The following is an 18,372-nucleotide window of genomic DNA, read 5'->3' on the forward strand; positions in this document are numbered from 1 at the left end:
AGAGTATATAAGAACGTTAATAGAGAATAAACTAGGTAAATTTAAGGCCTCCTTAGAAATACTACGATATTGTCTTATAGAGTAGTATAGCCCTAACTAGTTTAAGGCTATATTCGTGTGGATGAAGGATTAGATTAATATCTCTCGGTTAATAGACATAGTTAGAGCCTAGTATACTATTATCTATTACGAGTTATACCGTGTAGCTTAAGCCTACCTAATCTAGGAATAGAAGATTAAGGCTAACTAACCTGTTAGTAGTAAAAAGCACGATCTTACCTAGGTATAAGAAAGATTCACCGATATAGGTATAGCCGAGTACTGGCGTAAGCATAGAATTACTATTATCAAAGATATCGCGGATAGGCCTAGATAGCCTAAGGCTCGGAAGCGTAAGATAACTAAGATTTCTACTACCGATAATAATAATAATAACGTATAGAAGCCGAATAAGGTGTTTTTTAAGAGTATTAGCGTTAATACTACGAAGCTAGGGAAAAGTGATAATAACGATAATAATATTACTCTTACTTAGAAAGATAGGCTAGGTCGGTCGGGAAAAGTTTTTTAGGCGTTAAGGTATATATATAGGACACGATTATCTTAGCTGGCATAGTAGGAAGGGTATTAAGGTACGGATAGAGTTTAGTGGTTATCTTAGGTATTACTATATATTAATTAACGGTTTATAACGGCGGTCTGGGTTTAGGACTAAGGTTTAGTTTTAGGGGAATAGAGTATACTCGGCAATATAGTTTAAAGGCGCTAAGATTACTATATAGCTTTATTTTATAGGGTAAGATATATTATATTTCTTGATTTATGATTTTATTTTAAATCCGTGAAATAATTCGTATAATAACTTATAGTCTGAAACCTATTTCCGAATTATTTTATATTTTACCTTAGCTTAGTTTAAAGAAATATCTACGCCGCCTAATATTACGGACTTCTATTATAGGCCTTATCTAGTTAAATTCTATATCACTAAGTCTTAACCTCGAATTTCACTAATTCTTATAAGTAAAGATATTATAGATAGGTATTTAGCTCATCTGATATCCTTATATTATAAAAAGAGGATAGATACTAATAGGAAGTAAAGGTAGTCGTATCCTACGGTAGTCCTGCCTTATCTGCTTTACCGTATAGTCTAAGGTAAGGTATATATCGTGCCTTACCTATCTTACTCTTCGACTCTTCTATTCCTCCTGTCTTTTTTATCTCTAGTAGACTTCTTCTCTTCTAAGCTCTATACGTATTATATTAACTTAACTCTAGTATACAGTAATTAGAAGTAATTAAACCAACGTATCGCGTAGAAATAAACAGTTAATAGCTTTAAATTCTAAATTTCTAGGTTAGCTATAGATATACCACGAATTCCATACGACTTATTACAATTTCTTACGATTTATTACTATATTTCTATAATTTCCCGAAAGCTATATTAAATTCCTAGATAGCTTACTAGATATTACTAACTATTACCGTGGGTAAGATCTAGATATACTTACTTAGAAGCTAGAAGTAAGCACTATAGCAGATACTAGTATACCTAAGTCGTAGTAGATCCCGTACCGCACGTTCTTCGATGCTTTAAAGAAGGATAATAGTAAAAACCTCTATAGAGGATATTTTCTTAGGGCCCTCTCGGTCTATCAGAATAAGGCTTTATTTCCGATATACACAAGAAACCTGCTAGATAAGTGGTAGTATAAAATTATCGTGCAGGACGGTAAAAATATATCTATTCTAATTCCTAAGCGAGTGGCTATACTGAATAACTAGCGGAAGTCCGCTATATATCTAGGTTTCACCACCGTTAACGGGGCTAAACGCTAAGAGAAAGATCTCGTTATAACCGTCGTGAAGCTTAAAGAACGTAGTGAAAAAAGAGGATATAATCCTAACTAAGCTAGCTCTAAGAAGCGAAAGTATAACAATAAACTAGATACTCTAGCTAAGACTCTCGGAGTGTATAAGCCGAAGGCTAAGATTCGTAAGTATATAGAGAAGACTACCGCTAAAAAGCAGACTACTAAATCTTCTAAGCCACGCCGCGCTAAAAATACGCGTACGAATAAGTTAAAGGGCGGTAATACTGGATTTTACTAAGCGGATAATAATATAGCCGATAAGGCGGGATAAGATAAGGAGGCGAGTAATAAGGAACCGGAGGATACCTAGCTAGCTTAGAAGACGTAGACGGCTAAGGAGATTACCGAGGAGACTAGTAAATATAGCGTCTAGTAAGTGGAATAGAATACCTAGCCAGCCTAGGAGACTAGTGAACATAGCATCTAGTAAATAGAATAGGATACTTAGCCAGCTTAGGAGATATAGACGGCTAAGGAGACTATCGTGGAGACTAATAAATATAGCGTCTAGTAAGTGGAGTAGGATACTAGCTAAGCTTAGGTATATAGTAAATAGGGGATAAAGAATAAGGTGCCGCGATATATAGGCTAATAATATTATCGAGGAGGTATTAGGAAGAGGGATATTACTAGCGATATATCTAGTAAAATGATTTTAGCTTTAACGACACGGTATTATTCCGGAGAAGGTAGTAAAGGAAGAGGCACGGGAATTATAAAATATAATATATTCAAAAAAGAATACTAATAGGTTCTAAGATATATTGCCTATATGTAGTTACCTCGGGATAGAATTGGTGGTTATATAACGGGTTAGAAGAATAGTAAGGATTTCACGCCGCCTAAGTCTAGGTTAGATACAGTTTAGATTCCAGCTTAGTTTTATTTCACGAATTCCTAGATTATTAGATCTTCTTTTTACTAAATAAAGATCGATACTTTCTACGAGCGAGAGATCGAGTCGAGTCCTAATCTCCTATTTTATAAACTTCCTGATATTAACAGATATTATTATCCGTATCTTAAGACCCTTAGATCTATTTTTTACTAGGTAAGAAGCTATACTATTATAGAGCGGGGAATTAAGTCGAATACCAACCTACCGAGTATATAGACTATATTTATTTACCTACCTTACCTTATATACGGATACTCGATATATATATATACCGCCTCTCCAGGACTTCCGATAAAGAGCCTAGTAAACGGTAAAGAGGAGAGATCCTACTCTTAGTCTAGTGGATTCCCCTCCACGATCCTAGACTTAGATATAGGACCTAAACATAAGGATAATAATTCTTAGCGATAAATCGACCCTTTTAAGTTAGTAATTCACTATAAGGCTACCCCTCTTTTAGCTCGCTCTCCTAGCTTTAACTCCCACGAGCTAAAAGAGATCTAAGCTACCGAAGAATCGGCTAAGGTTAGGCGGGAACTCACGGAGGAATTTTATATAAACCTGGATATTAAAAATATCGAATGTAGCGACTTTTTTCGACGGTCCCGTATAAGGGAATACGTGCGTTAGCTCCGCGACTAGTACTATATATCGTATAATTTAATACCTCCTATTAACACGCCCGATATAACTTCCGAATCGATAGAAGTCCACGGAGGAAGTATCGGAGATTTCACGGATATAAGACAGTCTATTATCATAATTACTAAAGAATCGTCTATTATAAAACCCGACTAGCTTTCCGATATAAATATATATCTAAAGTAGGAGCTGGATTCCGACGATAAGGGGTTCTGATATCTTAGTGGATAGGATAGTCCGCTTGAAATAGTGAAATACGAGCTAGTATATTATATAAGATATAGTTACTATTAAGGGCTAGAATAGGTTACTTAATTTACTATTAACCGTCTTATACTATTAACTTCACTATACTAATATAGCGAATAGAGTAAGCAAAATAATATCAATTAACTTAGCTACTATAATTAAGGCATAAGTATTTCATAAACCAGTCAGAATATTAAGCTCTATTAGTTATTTAGTGGGTCTCGGATAATAAAGGGGATACCCTAAAGTGTATAACAGTATACCTCTTCAGGTCACCGTTTTTCACTGATTACCATAAACTTCACCATTTAAAATAACTGCCGTAATATACCTGACCAGTTTCACATAGTATTAATCGATGATAGTAAACACGTTATTTAGTGATATCCACATTATATGGACATAGTATCGGGGCACCACATTATAAGGCTATTACTTCAGCGACAGTCATTATAAGGCCAGACTATCTATAACCCCCCCCCCCCCTCCCGCGTAGGTAGCATCGGCTGCAAAACCAAGAGTCGAGTCCTCAACTGGATAGACCATGACCAGCCAGTGCACTTCTATCAATCTCTTGCGTCCTCGGAAGTTCGTGTGTTACATTACATATCCCCTAGATGTGTCACGTCTAGTCTAGTTCTAACTTCTATCAGCCGCGGCAACCGTTAGTCGGCTCAGGGGGATACACAACAATCCAATCAAGATCAGCTCCCTTATAATCGAATCCGTTCCACAGTCCGCCAACCGTGATATTGTTCTCACTCCCCTCATCAAGTTCCAGGAGAAGAGGAGTAGAGAGAATGATGTCCTTGTGGGTATCCCGTTGCCAGAGCGTCTCGACCTCCTCCTCACGCCCGTTGACCACAACGCTGCTGATACGCCGAATCTGCCACACTCCGCCGATGCGGTCCGGGTTACCGTAAGGCTGGTCGCCAAAACCCATGTCGTCCGTGTTCTGGTAGTAAAATGAAACCCACTGTTTCGCCCCGGCACCCTCGATACCAGTGAAGGTGACGGTGCTGTCGTTCCCGTAGATCCCCGTCGCGATCTTCCTCCCCGACGAAAAAGTCGCTTCCTGCTTCCACGCCTCTCCGGCCACGACCGTGTCGTCCTCGTACGCGTAGTACGTCTCGCCCATAATGGGTGTCACCTCGCCCGTCTCGACATCGAGGTCGTACACGTCGTACCACGCAAGCTTGATGCTCTGCGTCTCCTCGTCCACGATGATGGGCAGCCAGATGTAGCGCGCTTCCCAGTTGGAGTTGAGATCCCACTGGTCGCCGAGGTACAAGTACGTGGTCTGTTTCGTGCCGTCGATGCGCAGCGAGAACCCGGACTGCGAGCTAAAGGTCCGCGTGTAAGGAGGGGCGATCATGAACGGCTGGCTCCAGGGCCCCGAGAGGTCGTCGGCGCGGAAGGCGACCACGTTGTTGGGACGGTACCCCGTCTTATGACTCATGATGGCGAAGTAACCCGCGTCCGTCTGGATGATGGTGGGCGCCTCGAGGTCGAACTTGTCCCATCGGAAGGTGACCTCCTCTACCTCGGTGATTTCCTCGTTGAAGGCCGATAGGTAGACGTCGCGGCCCTCGACGCTGTCGCCGTTGGAGTAGAGGGCGTAGGTCCGCCCGTCGTTGCGGTCGGTGAACATACCGAAGTCTTGCGACCAATTTCCCAGCGGCGCGGTGGCGTCGACGAAGCAGTAGGGACCGGTGATGTTGGGAGAGGTCGCGAGGCCTTGCAGCAGAGGGCTATAGTCTTCGTCGTCGGCGTGCCACCACATCTTTGCAGAGACATAAGATATAACATCAGGCTGCCTGCCAGCACGGAGAGATATATGACGGGTGGAAGACGAACGTGATATTGCTCCGTCGCCTTGCTATAGGCAACTTTGGGGCGTTGGATTATCATGTCGGGGGCAACGAACTCATGGCCCTCTTCGGGAACTGGGAAGAAAAAGAAGAACTTGGCGTTAGTTTGTTGTCAGATTGTCAGGGACAAAGGTAAGTTCTGCGAATCATTGGCCGACCCAGCCTCCCAGGGGTTGAAAAGGATGTGTTCGACTTACTGAGGGCGAGCCCGTGGTTCTCCCAGGTGACGAGGTCATCCGAGCTGTACACTGACACACCGCCTCCCTCCGGCATATCCTCTGTCTTGTACTCGCCGAACCAGAAGAATCGACCGGTTTCTTTCTTGACGGTGATGCCGCCGGCGTGGCATCGTATCCTCTCCCCGTCCGTGTCGAGCCACCGTCCGCCAGGGACGATCCATCTCGCGACGACGAGAGACGAGAACGTGACGGCTGACAATAATAACCTGGATAGGACAGTCATAGCTGCTGGTGTGGAGAGGAAGAGCAGAGGCTCAGAGAGCTAGGAGAAGCGCCAAGACTGCTCTGGCTAGCGACAACAGTCTTCTCTCCACAAAATTCGACGAAGGACGGCCCTCCTTATATCATACCATACTCTCTCCCACGAGACAATGTGTCATACTGTCCTTTCTATCCCGATCGTCATGTTGGTCATTTTCCTCCGAATATTTACAGTGTCTCCGCAGAGAGACCAGGACGAAACCTGAAAGCCGGTCGATAATGACCCGAAAGCCGAGGTGCGGAGAGAAGAGCGAGTGAGCGACCATCCTTTACTGGATGCGGATCCGTTGATCAGGAAAACATCCCCGCTGTCCATTGCTATCTATCCCGACGCAATGTCAGCACAGCTCTGTTGGTGGGGTGAGCCGTCCTGCACGCAGTTGGACGACACTGTTAGTGGTCCCGTCTGAGGGCGATATTGGGGTTCGTTTTGGGCACCCCTGTAGGCTGTTTAGTCTTTCTCAACAGCCGACAAGACGGGGCCTTGGAAGAATGAACGCCAGAGCAATGACCGCGGGGTAAGTAGAGGTCATAGAGCGGGGAGAAAAGGGGGAAAACGTCACATGACAAGAAAACGTCACATGACAAGAAAGCTGCACTCGAAATAGGAGCTGCTGAGAGGATCCCGGGCTAATGTTCATTACCCCTGGCCCCCAATTGGAGACACACTCTCACAGTGCCCTCCTTTTGTTGGCTTGTTGATCGTACTCCAGCCTCTCCCATTTCGCGGATCTATTCAGTTCTCGTCGAAATAGTCTTCTTTACAGTGGCACAATAACAATATTGCCCGCCGTCTATGTGCCACCCTACTCCCTGGCTCCCCGATCTTTTCAGCTCCAAAGTCATAAAGTCCGTCGCTGATGTCTCCGTTGTATGGATAATGTATCTGCAATATGTTCTTCTTCTACACGCCAAATGCATCATCGTAGTTGGTCATGCAGTACCGATAGCGGACCTTGGAAGCGTCGACACCCTGGAACGCCTTCTTGAGACCCTCGGGACTGATGGGGATCTTCTCAACCCAGGTAAACAGCTTCTTGTCGGCAGCAAGCTGCAGCATTTCCAACGTCTCGCGGCGGCTGCCGAGATGGGAGCTGCCGATGAAGCACCCGTTGGGGATGAAGTCCTGGTTGCGCACAGTGAAGCCGCCGCCGCCGGGGAGGCCGACGGACACCCACCTGCCGTGGACGTCGAGCAGGGTCAGGTAGGTGGAGAGGTCGAAGTCCTCGGTCGAGCTGGCGGTGTTGACGATCAGGTCGAAGGTCATCCGGTGCGGCTCGTTCCACTGGTCCTCTGCCGTGGCGATGAAGCCGTCGGCGCCCATCTGGAGCGCGTCGGCCTCCTTGGACCGCGACCGCGAGATGGCCCATACTTGGGCGCCGAGGGCTTTGGCGAAGAGGATGCCGAAGTGGCCGATGCCGCCAATTCCTACAACGCCTACTTTCTTGCCTGGGCCGGCGCCGTTGCGTACTAGGGGGGCGTAGGCGGTTAGGCCGGCGCATAGCATGGGGGCGGCGATCTCGCTCGGAAGGCTGTCGGGGATCGGAAACACCCTGCGAACCACAATGTTGGGATTTGTACAGACATCTTTTGACCTCCGATCACCCGGACAGGGGTCCTAGGGGGGGAAGCGGTCGTAGGACGCTTACCAGTGCTGGTGGGTGCGGACATGAGAAGAATAGCCGCCCTGCGAAATGGCGCCCGAGTCGGGCCAAGTAGCGCCATAGGTATCGAGCTGGTCTCGGCAGTATGTCTCGTTGTCGTTCTTGCACTGCCTGCAGTTCAGGCAGGCATAGGACTGGGCGCCGACGCCGACACGGTCGCCTTCCTTGACGAGGGTGACTTTGGGACCGACCTTGATCGCCTTGCCGACGATCTCTGACGAAATGTTAGTAGAAAGACCGGGGAAAAAAATTTAAAACCAAAAAAATAAACCAACGTACCATGACCAACCGCCAAAGGGTAGGGCTGGGCCCCCCAGTCGCCGCGGACGGTATGAATGTCACTGGAGCAGACGCCGCAGCACTCAATCTTGATGTCGACGTCGTAGTCGCCAAAGGGCTTGGGGTCGAACTCCTGTTTGTGGACTTCCTGCCAGGTGTCGGCGCTCTTGACCTGGAAGCCCGTGAATTTGTCGGGGTATGAGGTCATGGTGGTGTCGTGGTGTCGTGGGCAGACGGTTGCGAGTCGATTGAACGAGGAAGAACGACAAAGCAAAGAAAGAAGACAGATTGGATGTTCCAGAGAAATGAAAAGCTCGTGCGCCGGAGAGAACGGGGGAGAAGGGGGAGACCAGAGGGGAGGACGGTATAGAAGAGGAAAAGCAGCATCGTCCTCCCTCCTTCCTCCTCCCATCTCTCAACACCAATTCTCCCCCGCCCACTTTACCCCCCACCATCGTCATGCTGACCCATTTCCTCTTTCCTCGCCCTCTCACCCGCATTGGCATCACAGCAATGCCGTGGGGCGGCGCCGGCGTAACGATGAGAGGGGCAGGACGACATAGGCTCTCCCCATCTGGCGGGATAACTGGGCCGGGAACGGGGCCTTTATTTTTTTAGCGGACAAGACCAGAAGCATAGTGGGATGGGCGCGTCGACTTTGGACTGGCGATTTCAACCGTCGGGTACGGCAAAGGACGGCGATTGGTTGGGAATGAGAATTCCCCGGCGAATTTTCCGAGGGTTACGCCGATTTCTCCGTCAATGGGGAGGGAGGTGGAGGAGGTGTGGGTTCGCAGTCGAGACTAGGGAGCAAAATGGGGATGATGGGAACAGGAGAGACAAATGGTGTCTGTTATATTCGAGGGCAGTCTTCTGGTGCGACGGTTTCTTCAATTTGTCACTTGCACGCCGAGATCCATGGGCATTGTTCTGAGATCTCGATATGGACTCTTTCTTTTCGACCAGCTCGTCCAGTGGAGAATTTCGAATTTCTTCTCAGGCACGGGTTTTCGCCTGCTCCCGGCCCGATAGCGACCCGACAAATGACAAACCCATCGTGTTGCTGTTTTCTATTCTGTCTTTTTTTCTTCTTTTTTCCCTTTCCCTTGCCTTCCGTTTTGTTTCTCTCTTTCAGGCCCGCTTCTTTGTGGTTTGCACCTTGCTCCTCATACCGACTCCCGACAGAAAAGCGATCCGAACAGCGGCGGCGAAGTACACGTAGGGGATGTTCCCCCAGTCAATGGCGTTCCAGGCGGAGACGTCGTAGTAAATGGACGGGCCGAGAGCACGGACGGTGTAGAGATGACCAAAGTCGGCGATCAGCAGGACGAAGAGGAAGGCGCGCCAGACCCGCAGGTCGGCGGTGCACCGCAGGACGAGGGCTTCGCTGAGGGCGAAGGCGAGGTATAGGTTGCCCAGCTGGGACAGGGCAATCTCGGTGCCCAGCGGGACGGTGGGGGAAGGAGCCGAGGCGGCGTGGGTGAGGTGGAGATATTTGTCGGGGCGGAAGTGGGCGTAGAAGGCGCCGACGGCGGTGGCGATGGGTTCGATGAGGAGGAAGAAGATGCGGTAGGCGAGCGGGAGGTTGGTGCCCGCCATGTTTGGTCGTTTCGTTGTCTTCCGACTGGAATTCTCATATCTAGAGGTCATATGTCAGGCTGCTGGTCGAGGAGTGCTGGCACAGAGGGGGGCTTTCCGCCGTGGAAGGACGTACGAAAATAGGACAGACCAAATCGACTTGTGGAAGAGAAAGGAAAGGTAGCGAGTATGGAGTAGACGGGAGTTTGAAGCTATTTAATAAGAACTGTACCGGTAAAACCTCGACAATCTGGCATTAGGTACGGATGCTTCATACCTTAGGGTACGGAGTACAGCGGTGTATTCGTACCTTTTGGGGACATTCCACTTTACCGCCATACCCAAAATTATCGTCGCCTAAGAATACCTTAAGGTAACTTCGGAGGGCCTCTTATGTTGATGACTAATCATATGTAAAGATGCCACAACTTCGTGTCTGGGCAATGGATACAATGCTGCTGTGTCACCACCAAGCAAGTACTATCTCGAAGCCACGAATAACACCCCCTTATCTGCTGCAATGTCCATTAGTGCGAAGCGAAGTGCGTGAGAACCAAGGGCTTTGCTTTTACTGCGCACGTTTTACTCTACTGAGAGTGCCCTGGCCTAACTCGCGGACATACCTACTATACGTGTCGTAGAGCTCGGCTGATCTGCTGAGGTAGCGATGATATCCTTGTGGATGTCCACGCGGGAAGCGGTCATCGGCTAAAACGCAATCATTCATTTTCGCCGACTGACCGACCTTCATTCCTCGTGAGATGGCCTGGTAATAATGTGTCCTCCGTAGTTCGCTGTACTTCGTACTCGGCCCTGTTGTCCACCGCCCTTTTTTGTGGCAAGGACATACGGATTCTTCCTTTCCTTTCTTGGAAAGGACGGGCGTTCCACTTGCTCAGGTCATGCCTTATTATGGACCCAAGTCACTCCACATTCGTGACCTCTGCGAAGGTACACGACATGTTTCAGCTGGTGTTTTTGCCACCACGTGTACGAAGAAGTACTTAGCTCGACTTAAAGTACCGCTATTAAGTGTCCCTGGTACTTTTAAATGTTGTTCTCGCAGTTGCGCTGGCGGTACCGTATCCATGCTATGTGGCGGTTCTCTGTACTCTTTCCGTACCTTGCCATAAACACCAGACACAATTACTTAGTGCCTGCTACCCCTGGTGTCAAGACTGTACACTACACGATAGTGTACTCCCTTCGCGGCCCCAACTTCATACGCTACGGGAGTCCCGAACACGGAAAAATACACTTACCGGTATTCGGCCACCGTCCTAACTTCGATTTCGAAAGATAGGGGTCTAGAGGACAGACTGCTGAAAAGGGACGAGATAGTCAGGGAAATGTGCTAAAAAGGCGAAAACGGCCGCTGATCCGACGGGAGCAAACTCTTCGCTTTCCCCCTTCCATCCACACTCCGCGGACTCCGATCTCCCCGTCAAGCCATCTCACCATCCGACCCGTCGTCCATCCACCCAACCAGCCCATCGAAAAACGAAAACCCCTGAACCACCCGACCCGCCGACCGAGACCGAGACCCCTGATTTGGAAAAGGAGGGTGGCAGAAAAATCAACAAAGAAAGGGGGAAGGAAGAAAAAACAATCATAATAAAGAGAAGGCGGCAAGACGTCTGTCTGGTGGCAGACTCCACGCCAAGTACTACCCCCGGATTCCAGGACCCTCGTCGGCTTGGATCTCTCCCATGTCCCTTGCGCTTTAGGTGCATTGTTGATTATATTTATTTTTCTTCTTTTTCTCCTCTCTTCTCTTCTTTTTCTGATCATTTTTCTTTCTTTTCTGATTTCTTTTCTATCCTCATCCCTCCGCTGCTTCTCATCTGAGCATCTCCTCTTCAAAGTTACATTCTCTTCGGTCCTCCAGGAAGCCTATGCCACGAGGGAAGGACTAAGGACTTTGGACTTTACCAGAGCATTCTGCTCGTCTCGGAAGCTTTCCCACGTGCGAACACAAACCGACGAAAACGAACCGACAAAAACGACCGACAACAAAAACCTGGACAAGCCACCATCATGTCCAAACATCAGCATGCATCCCCCGTGACCCACAGGCTCCATCACGAGACTGCCATCGTCGACGATGACTCCGATCTTTCTCTCTCCCATTCCGCCCTTGATCCCGACCTCTTCTCTTCCGCCGACAATATCAATAACAACAATGATAATACCCTTCGCGAACCTCTCGCCTCGGCATTCAACCACGCGCGTCTCCGAAGCAAGAGCCACTCCCTCGTTTTCAAGCGACGACCGCAGCTTTCGCTGTCCTTCAACCCATCCTCTTCCGCCCTTGCTCCCGACGACAGCCTCCAAGACGGTGTACAACGCCTCTCCCTCCAACCTACCGACGCGCTTCCTCCTCGCCATAACCAACGCCGGCCCGGCCACGGCCAGGACGGCCAGGGCAGCCACGGTCACGGCCAAAGCCGCATCTCGGGCACCAATGAACACGACGGCCGCATAAAGGGCCTAATCCGCCGCGCCTCCATGTCCCTAAAGGGCTTCGTGCACCACTCCAAGAGACACTCCGTTGCCCAACTGTCGAGCAGCGTCGACGTTGGCAGCAGTCTGGATCACCTTACCCCCTCGAGACCCTCCACCTCGACTTCCCATCCTACCTGGCACCGTCGCTTGCGCCAGGCCGCCAGCTTCCGCCATACACGGACCTCCCATGGTTCCGCCGACGCCCAAGCCCCTCGTTTCGATCGCTTCGAACGCTTCGAACACCCGGACGCTTTCCTCAACATGCCTTTGCCAGGATACGGCTCTGAGCCGCCCATCATTCCCGAACACACCGGTGCCGGCGCTAAGGCCGCCGTTGCCGCCGCCGCCGCCGCCGCCGCTGCCGCTTCTGGTGCTGCCGGCGGTTGGAATGAGCACTGCAAGAGCGATCGCGAGAGCGGCATAGGCATCGCCATCACCGTATCCGCCAACGAGGCCGACGCCGCCGCCGCCGCCACGCCTTCCCATCTGAAGCAGGATGCCAACATCAGCCGCGTCGACTTCATCTCCGACCTGCCACCCGAGCTCTCCATCCAGATTCTGGCTTACCTCGACGCCGCCTGCCTGGCCTCCGCTTCCCTCGTGTCGCGCCGCTGGGACGGCATCGTGAGGAATCGACACGTCTGGAAGGATGCCTTCCTCAGAGCCAAGACCGGTACCTACGCTACCGGCCGCCCTATCGAGCCTGGGTCCTCTCAGGGTGTGCCTGCCTTGACGGCCGAGGTCGACTGGAGAAAGGTCTACCAGGTTAAGCAGCAGCTGGACCGTAGCTGGCGCGAGGGCAAGGCTAGGCCTGTTTACCTGAATGGTCATCTCGACAGCATCTACTGTCTCCAGTTTGACGAGTATGTTACTCCGTGGTTTTTTTCTTCTTTGTTTCTTCCCTTTTTTCCCCTCCTTCGTCGCTTTCTTTTGGTTCATCTCACCGCCCCCTCAACCCAAATCATTCTCTGTGGACCACCCAGCTAATCGCCTCCATCTGCTCTAGGTCCAAGATCGTCACCGGTTCCCGCGATAGGACTATCCGTATCTGGGATATGCACACCTTCGAATGTCGCCTCGTCATCGGTCCGCCCGACATTGTGAACAGCCCCTCGCTCCTCCTCGACGCCGAAGGCCAACCTGTCCACCACGCCGTCCTCCCCGATGGTACACATACCGCCCCCTCGATGCCCGACGTCGCCACCTTTCCCATGCATCACCAAGCCTCCATCCTGTGCCTACAATACGACGACCGCATCTTGGTGACCGGCTCGTCCGACTCGACGTGCATTGTCTACTCGGTCCCCGACGGTTACCGCCCCCTCCGCCGGCTGCGGGCGCACACGGCGGCGGTGCTCGACCTGGCCTTCGACGACCGCCACATCGTGACCTGCTCCAAGGACGTGACCATCTGCGTGTGGGACCGCGAGACGGGCACCCTCCTGCGCCGGCTGTGCGGGCACGCCGGGCCCGTCAACGCCGTGCAGCTCCGCGGCAACACCATCGTCAGCTGCAGCGGCGACTTCCGCGTCAAGCTGTGGAACGTCGACACGGGCAAGAACATCCGCGAGTTCGTCGGCCACACCAAGGGCCTGGCCTGCAGCCAGTTCACCCAGGACGGCCGCTACGTCGCCTCCGCGGGCAACGACAAGGTCATCCGCGTCTGGGACGCCAACACGGGCGACTGCGTGCGCGAGATCCAGGCCCACGACGGCCTCGTACGCAGCCTGCACGTCGACTCCGTCTCGGGACGCCTCGTCAGCGGGAGCTACGACACCGACATTAAGGTCTTCGATATGGAGTCGGGCCGCCAGATGCTGGATTTCCCCAGGTGGCATGCCAGCTGGGTCCTCAGCGCCAAGAGCGATTACCGCCGCATCGTCAGCACGGGGCAGGACCCCAAGATTCTGATTATGGACTTTGGTGCGGATATTGACGGCATCGAGATGCTCGAGAGTCCCCGGGTCGGTGGACTCGCCTGAAGGGGACATGGCCAATTGTCTTCTGGCCATTCAATCTCTCTGGTGACGGTGTGACTCGAGTGATCCCGACCGCCCAGCTCCACCACCATGGCCCTCTATATCCTCACACATTTTTGTTTTCTATTTTGGATTTCATCTGAATTTTTATTAAAAAAATTCGTCTTGTCTTTCTGTTTTTACTTTTTAACTTCAAGATATGCGACGGCGTTTGGTCTTCTTACGTCCACCCCCGAACCTCCTGGTACTGATCGTAACGGAAGCGATCTGACATCCAGCGCCCAAGGGGGAATTTTCCAGTGTGTCTTCGACATAGCGATTTCTCTTGTCCTTTATTTCTTCTTTACTATATTGTGATTTTCCATGTTGGCCACTTTTGTTCACTTATGCTGTCCATCGTTCAGATCTTTCTGTCCACCACTTTGGTTAGAGTACTGGTCCATGGGATAGAGCATTAGACCCCTGGCCAGTCTGCCTTGTTGGGTACATAGTCTCGATATGTGTTGCCCTGGTTAGATTCTAGATTCTCTTGGAATGATAGAGTCAGGGATACCATGCATCGTTGGAAACGCTTTTGGATTGTTGAGCGAGCGCAGTGGTGAGAATACCGGATAGACAGAGAGACACGGACGGATTCTTAGATCTGCATAAACATATAGTAGCCAGGACGGGAATTCCCTAGAGGTGAAGAAGGAGAAGTCTATAGATTTCTAGACATCAAGCCATATATTCCTGTTCTTGAAGACGACTTGACTGCCATAGGGCGAATGTAACTTGACGAAGATGGCGGAGTTGAAAATCGATCCCACCACGTAGATGGTCATGGCAAAGTACTCGGTCACCAGCAACCATGGAAGGTAAGGTAGCATTGATACAACTTTCAAGGTTCGCCGACTACCTTAATCCGCATGGCTGCATAGCAGTTGAGATTGAGAACTGGGAGATACCTAGATACATGACATGGCATGGGCAAATGTACATGCATGTATGTAACGTATCCTATTACCAAGACCCAAGACAGGTACTACCAAGAACCAAACAATCAACGCTTTGATGCCGGTTCCGCGAATTCCATCCGCTTGGGCTCATGAAAGTACCTACCTACCTACCTTATCTCTTTTTCATTGCACAAGAAAAACGCGGAATAACGCCGTCATCCTACATGCAGTCTCGACTCTCTCAACCATCGCCGGATCTTTCCATGAGCCACCTGCATCAGCCCGCCGAGTCTACCAAGTCCATACCTGAGGCACGCGTGGGGTTGCCGCCAGAATCCTCACCCAGGCGCGGTCTTCTCTCGAGTCCTGACTTTGCCGCAATCAGCAACACAGCTGGCAAAGGAGGTAGAGGGGAGCTAGGAGAGCCAGGAGAGCCGCCTTCAATCAATTCGCTCCTCCGTAGCCACTGTAGGGCCCGCCTCTATGTCCCTCCTATCGCCTGGGCCGCCCTTCAATTGGACCTCCTTGGATGCCGGTTCGCCAAGGTCAAGGGACCACGGAGTCCACCGACCCCGAGCCAGGAGAATAGAGGAGACTTGGATCCTCAATGCAGGAAAGATGACCAGCGCCAAACGGCCATTCGGAATGCGAGGTACCTTCGGGCTCTGGGTACACTAGAGTTCAAGAGGGCTGCAATGCTGAGTGTTCTTGCATACTTTGACATGGTTCCCGTGCAGTGAGTATCATAGATCTATTTGCATCTCCGTTCTTCCTTTCAGCATGGCCGTCTCCCACGTCTAATCCTTCGGACTACTTACCACCACTCAGGCCAGAGCTACCCTTCCGCTTCAAAGGGCAGGTTGTCAGTATCATGCGCACGGATAATGCCTTTTCTCTTCCCGGCTCCGCGCGTCCAAAGCTAGCTTATATCGACCTCGACACTATTTCCGCTCTCTGAGAGAGATTCATCCGAGGCCCTCGTCTTAAGACCCATACCAACCGGGTCAATTGGCCCATGATAAGCCTGAGGCAAAAGAGGTTGCGCAGCATTCACCCCATAAAAAAGGCGAGAGATCCATACATCATGGCTCTTCTGATTGCACTGGCCCAGGCGCAACGACTGGAACATGGAAACCCGACACAGACGGTGGGAACAGGCTCGGGGCCGCAGGCTACGGAAGCAAATCCCACTCCCTTCAAGGTGGGTAGGGCTTGTTCAGCAACTTCAGCTCTCTCCCTCCCTCTTTCCCCCCCCCCTTTTTTTTTTGGCCCCACAAACACCACTAAGACATCTGTCGCAAAGGTCCAGGTTCTCGCCCTTGATGATGGAGCCGTACCAGCCAGCATTTATGTCTACACCGCTCGCATGCCGTCTAGCTTCCTCGATAAGCTAGACAGACCGTCGGACTGCATACCTAGTCCTCCTCTCCGTGCCTCGTTCCAGCGCCTCTCCCTCAGGGTGCCGGAGGAATTCGTAGACAAGCTAGCCTACCTTTTGGCATCATGATCGTGAATGGACTATTCTAACAGTCAAGGGTCTGCTATGCGCGACATCTCTAGATTCCCATGTCAAAGACGGCAACGACTACCACCACCGGATCATTTCCGTCCAAGATGGTTATTAACTGCCCCGCGTTGAGATGTGGCGGGGATGCTGCATCGTGCAAGTCGGGAGTGGTTGCAGGTATCCTAGAGTAACATCGCGACGGAGTCAATGCCTATGTTATCTCGTCGGCACTTTATAGGAGAGGGGGACGTTATGATCCGACTTGTTTTGAAAAGACAACCCAGGATACGCCGCATTGATGGAGTATTACCTAGCTTCATGTTGGGTGTGATCACAAGCCCTTCCCGCGCCGGGTAACGGGACCTTGTGCTCGTGCTAGGTGCTGGGGAGAGACGAGAAGGGCCGAAGCGGCGAGGCCGTGCTGGCCGTGCTGGTCGGGCGGTTGTGGTCATTAGTCGTGCGCATCAATGCCCGCGTCTCGCTATTGGTCCTGCTGGATCTGGTGTGGTATTGGGCGTCCCTATGATGGATGGGGTGGTGGGAAATAGGGGGTGCTGGCCTAGTCGTAGACGTGGTCACGAGGAAAGGAAAGAGTGCAACGCTTGGTTCCCGACTCCTAGGTATACATCAAGTCGAACGCAAAGGCAGTGGCAAAGGCGTGTGGGAGTTTGATTTTATTGGAATTTTTATGCCGACCAACCCCCCCCTTTCGTTTACTCGCCTGTTATTAATGAAGCTGAATCGCTAGACGATGCATGGTATGATACGGTACTCACGATTCTGAGACTCGAAGTTGGTTGGCGGCAAGAAGAATCGAGCCCGAATAAAGCATCACGGTGTATTGTGTCTTGGTTGGTTCTAGCCTCGTTATATCTGCGACAACACCATACCTGCGGCAGCGAGGGGAGATTCCACTGTATGGAAATAGAGAAGGCTCCGGGATACCTCGGAATATTCTTCTCTTCGCAGTGGGTTCGTTCCCCGGATTCCTTTCGGTAACGCGCTGTCGATCTCGAAATAGGTTCTGGACTCATTCATCCGGTGCGGAGCTTCAGGGCCAATGAATTGGTTTGTTAATTCCTGTAGCTAATTAATCTGGAGTGGCCGTCTTCCGCCCCCCCCCCGTTCCGTCTTCTGGGTTGACTTAAACTCTTTCTGGATTTAAAACCCCACTATTTCTCCACTACCCGAAAATAGGTAGGTTTCGCAGGTACTCTAATATAAGTAGATGGAACGCGTATAAGGAACGAAGAAGGCCTCCACGAAGGCCCTCCACGATAAAAGGAACCCTAGCCCTGAGGAAATATACCTAGGTATTTTCGGGTAGTAGAGAAATAGTGGATTTTTGATCCAGAAAGAGTTTAAGTCAACCCGGAAGACGGGACCGGGGGGGGGGGGAGGGGCGGAAGACGGGCACTCATTGATTTAAGGTCGCGCCGTCCCTCTTTTGTCGTGTCCAGGATCAAGGGTCGGTCGGGATGGTCAGGTACGATGTACGCCAGAGAAGAAAAAAAGGGAGGTTTAGATATTATGTTTCTTTATTCCGCCTAAGTTATAAACCACGGACTCGGGAGTGAGTTATCGAGGTGGTGGAAGAGGTGGCTGTTGACGGCGATATAACAATTGTTTATAAAAAATATTATTTAATTAGAACATTGCATAAAGGGATGTTTATGGAGACGAAAAGCCGCCGAAAAACAACATTGATCGGAAGTACTCAGGGGTACATACGATGTGGCGACAACGGTCGGTCGCGAATGACAAATAGGGGTCAGCAAGTCTTTCGGCTTTCGACGGTTCCTGCATTAACATTTGGTCCGTCGGCTAAGGTACGTGGTACTTTGTACTATGTCTTTAAGGCTGTAGGACACTATGTAACTCT

At 50.4% G+C, this 18,372-nt stretch overlaps 5 protein-coding genes across 5 annotated transcripts; 2 read left to right on the top strand and 3 right to left on the bottom strand.

The window, feature by feature from the left end:
- Positions 1-4,318: 4,318 nt before the first annotated feature.
- On the bottom strand, positions 4,319-6,002 carry SODALDRAFT_283078 (glycosyl hydrolase family 43 protein; the record flags this gene model as incomplete). Its single annotated transcript, XM_028608382.1, has 3 exons — positions 4,319-5,452; positions 5,527-5,615; positions 5,738-6,002. 3 exons carry the CDS (start codon positions 6,000-6,002, stop codon positions 4,319-4,321), a joined length of 1,488 nt encoding a protein of 495 aa, XP_028463991.1.
- A 942-nt stretch (positions 6,003-6,944) lies between these two features.
- Positions 6,945-8,191, bottom strand: SODALDRAFT_282967 (NADP-dependent alcohol dehydrogenase; the record flags this gene model as incomplete). Its single annotated transcript, XM_028608375.1, has 3 exons — positions 6,945-7,593; positions 7,690-7,918; positions 7,984-8,191. 3 exons carry the CDS (start codon positions 8,189-8,191, stop codon positions 6,945-6,947), a joined length of 1,086 nt encoding a protein of 361 aa, XP_028463992.1.
- Positions 8,192-8,715: 524 nt separating this feature from the next.
- Positions 8,716-9,816, bottom strand: SODALDRAFT_328550 (hypothetical protein). The gene has a single exon (XM_028610726.1). It carries the CDS (start codon positions 9,580-9,582, stop codon positions 9,115-9,117), a length of 468 nt encoding a protein of 155 aa, XP_028463993.1. The 5' UTR covers positions 9,583-9,816; the 3' UTR covers positions 8,716-9,114.
- Positions 9,817-11,598: 1,782 nt separating this feature from the next.
- Positions 11,599-14,048, top strand: SODALDRAFT_282805 (WD40 repeat-like protein; the record flags this gene model as incomplete). Its single annotated transcript, XM_028608361.1, has 2 exons — positions 11,599-12,929; positions 13,073-14,048. 2 exons carry the CDS (start codon positions 11,599-11,601, stop codon positions 14,046-14,048), a joined length of 2,307 nt encoding a protein of 768 aa, XP_028463994.1.
- A 1,088-nt stretch (positions 14,049-15,136) lies between these two features.
- SODALDRAFT_381422 (hypothetical protein) lies at positions 15,137-17,016 on the top strand (the record flags this gene model as incomplete). The annotated part of the gene is made up of 6 exons (XM_028615164.1): positions 15,137-15,719; positions 15,812-15,849; positions 15,943-16,184; positions 16,272-16,457; positions 16,544-16,660; positions 16,870-17,016. Exons 1-6 carry the CDS (start codon positions 15,208-15,210, stop codon positions 17,014-17,016), a joined length of 1,242 nt encoding a protein of 413 aa, XP_028463995.1. The 5' UTR covers positions 15,137-15,207.
- Between the last annotated feature and the right edge of the window lie 1,356 nt (positions 17,017-18,372).

Source organism: Sodiomyces alkalinus (assembly GCF_003711515.1).
Source record: "Sodiomyces alkalinus F11 unplaced genomic scaffold SODALscaffold_10, whole genome shotgun sequence".
Classification (NCBI taxonomy): Eukaryota; Fungi; Ascomycota; class Sordariomycetes; order Glomerellales; family Plectosphaerellaceae; genus Sodiomyces; species Sodiomyces alkalinus.

What these genes read in the sequence shown, in the direction of transcription:
- SODALDRAFT_328550 (XM_028610726.1), bottom strand. Translation starts at nt 9,582, where the DNA reads ATGGCGGGCACCAACCTCCCGCTCGCCTACCGCATCTTCTTCCTCCTC.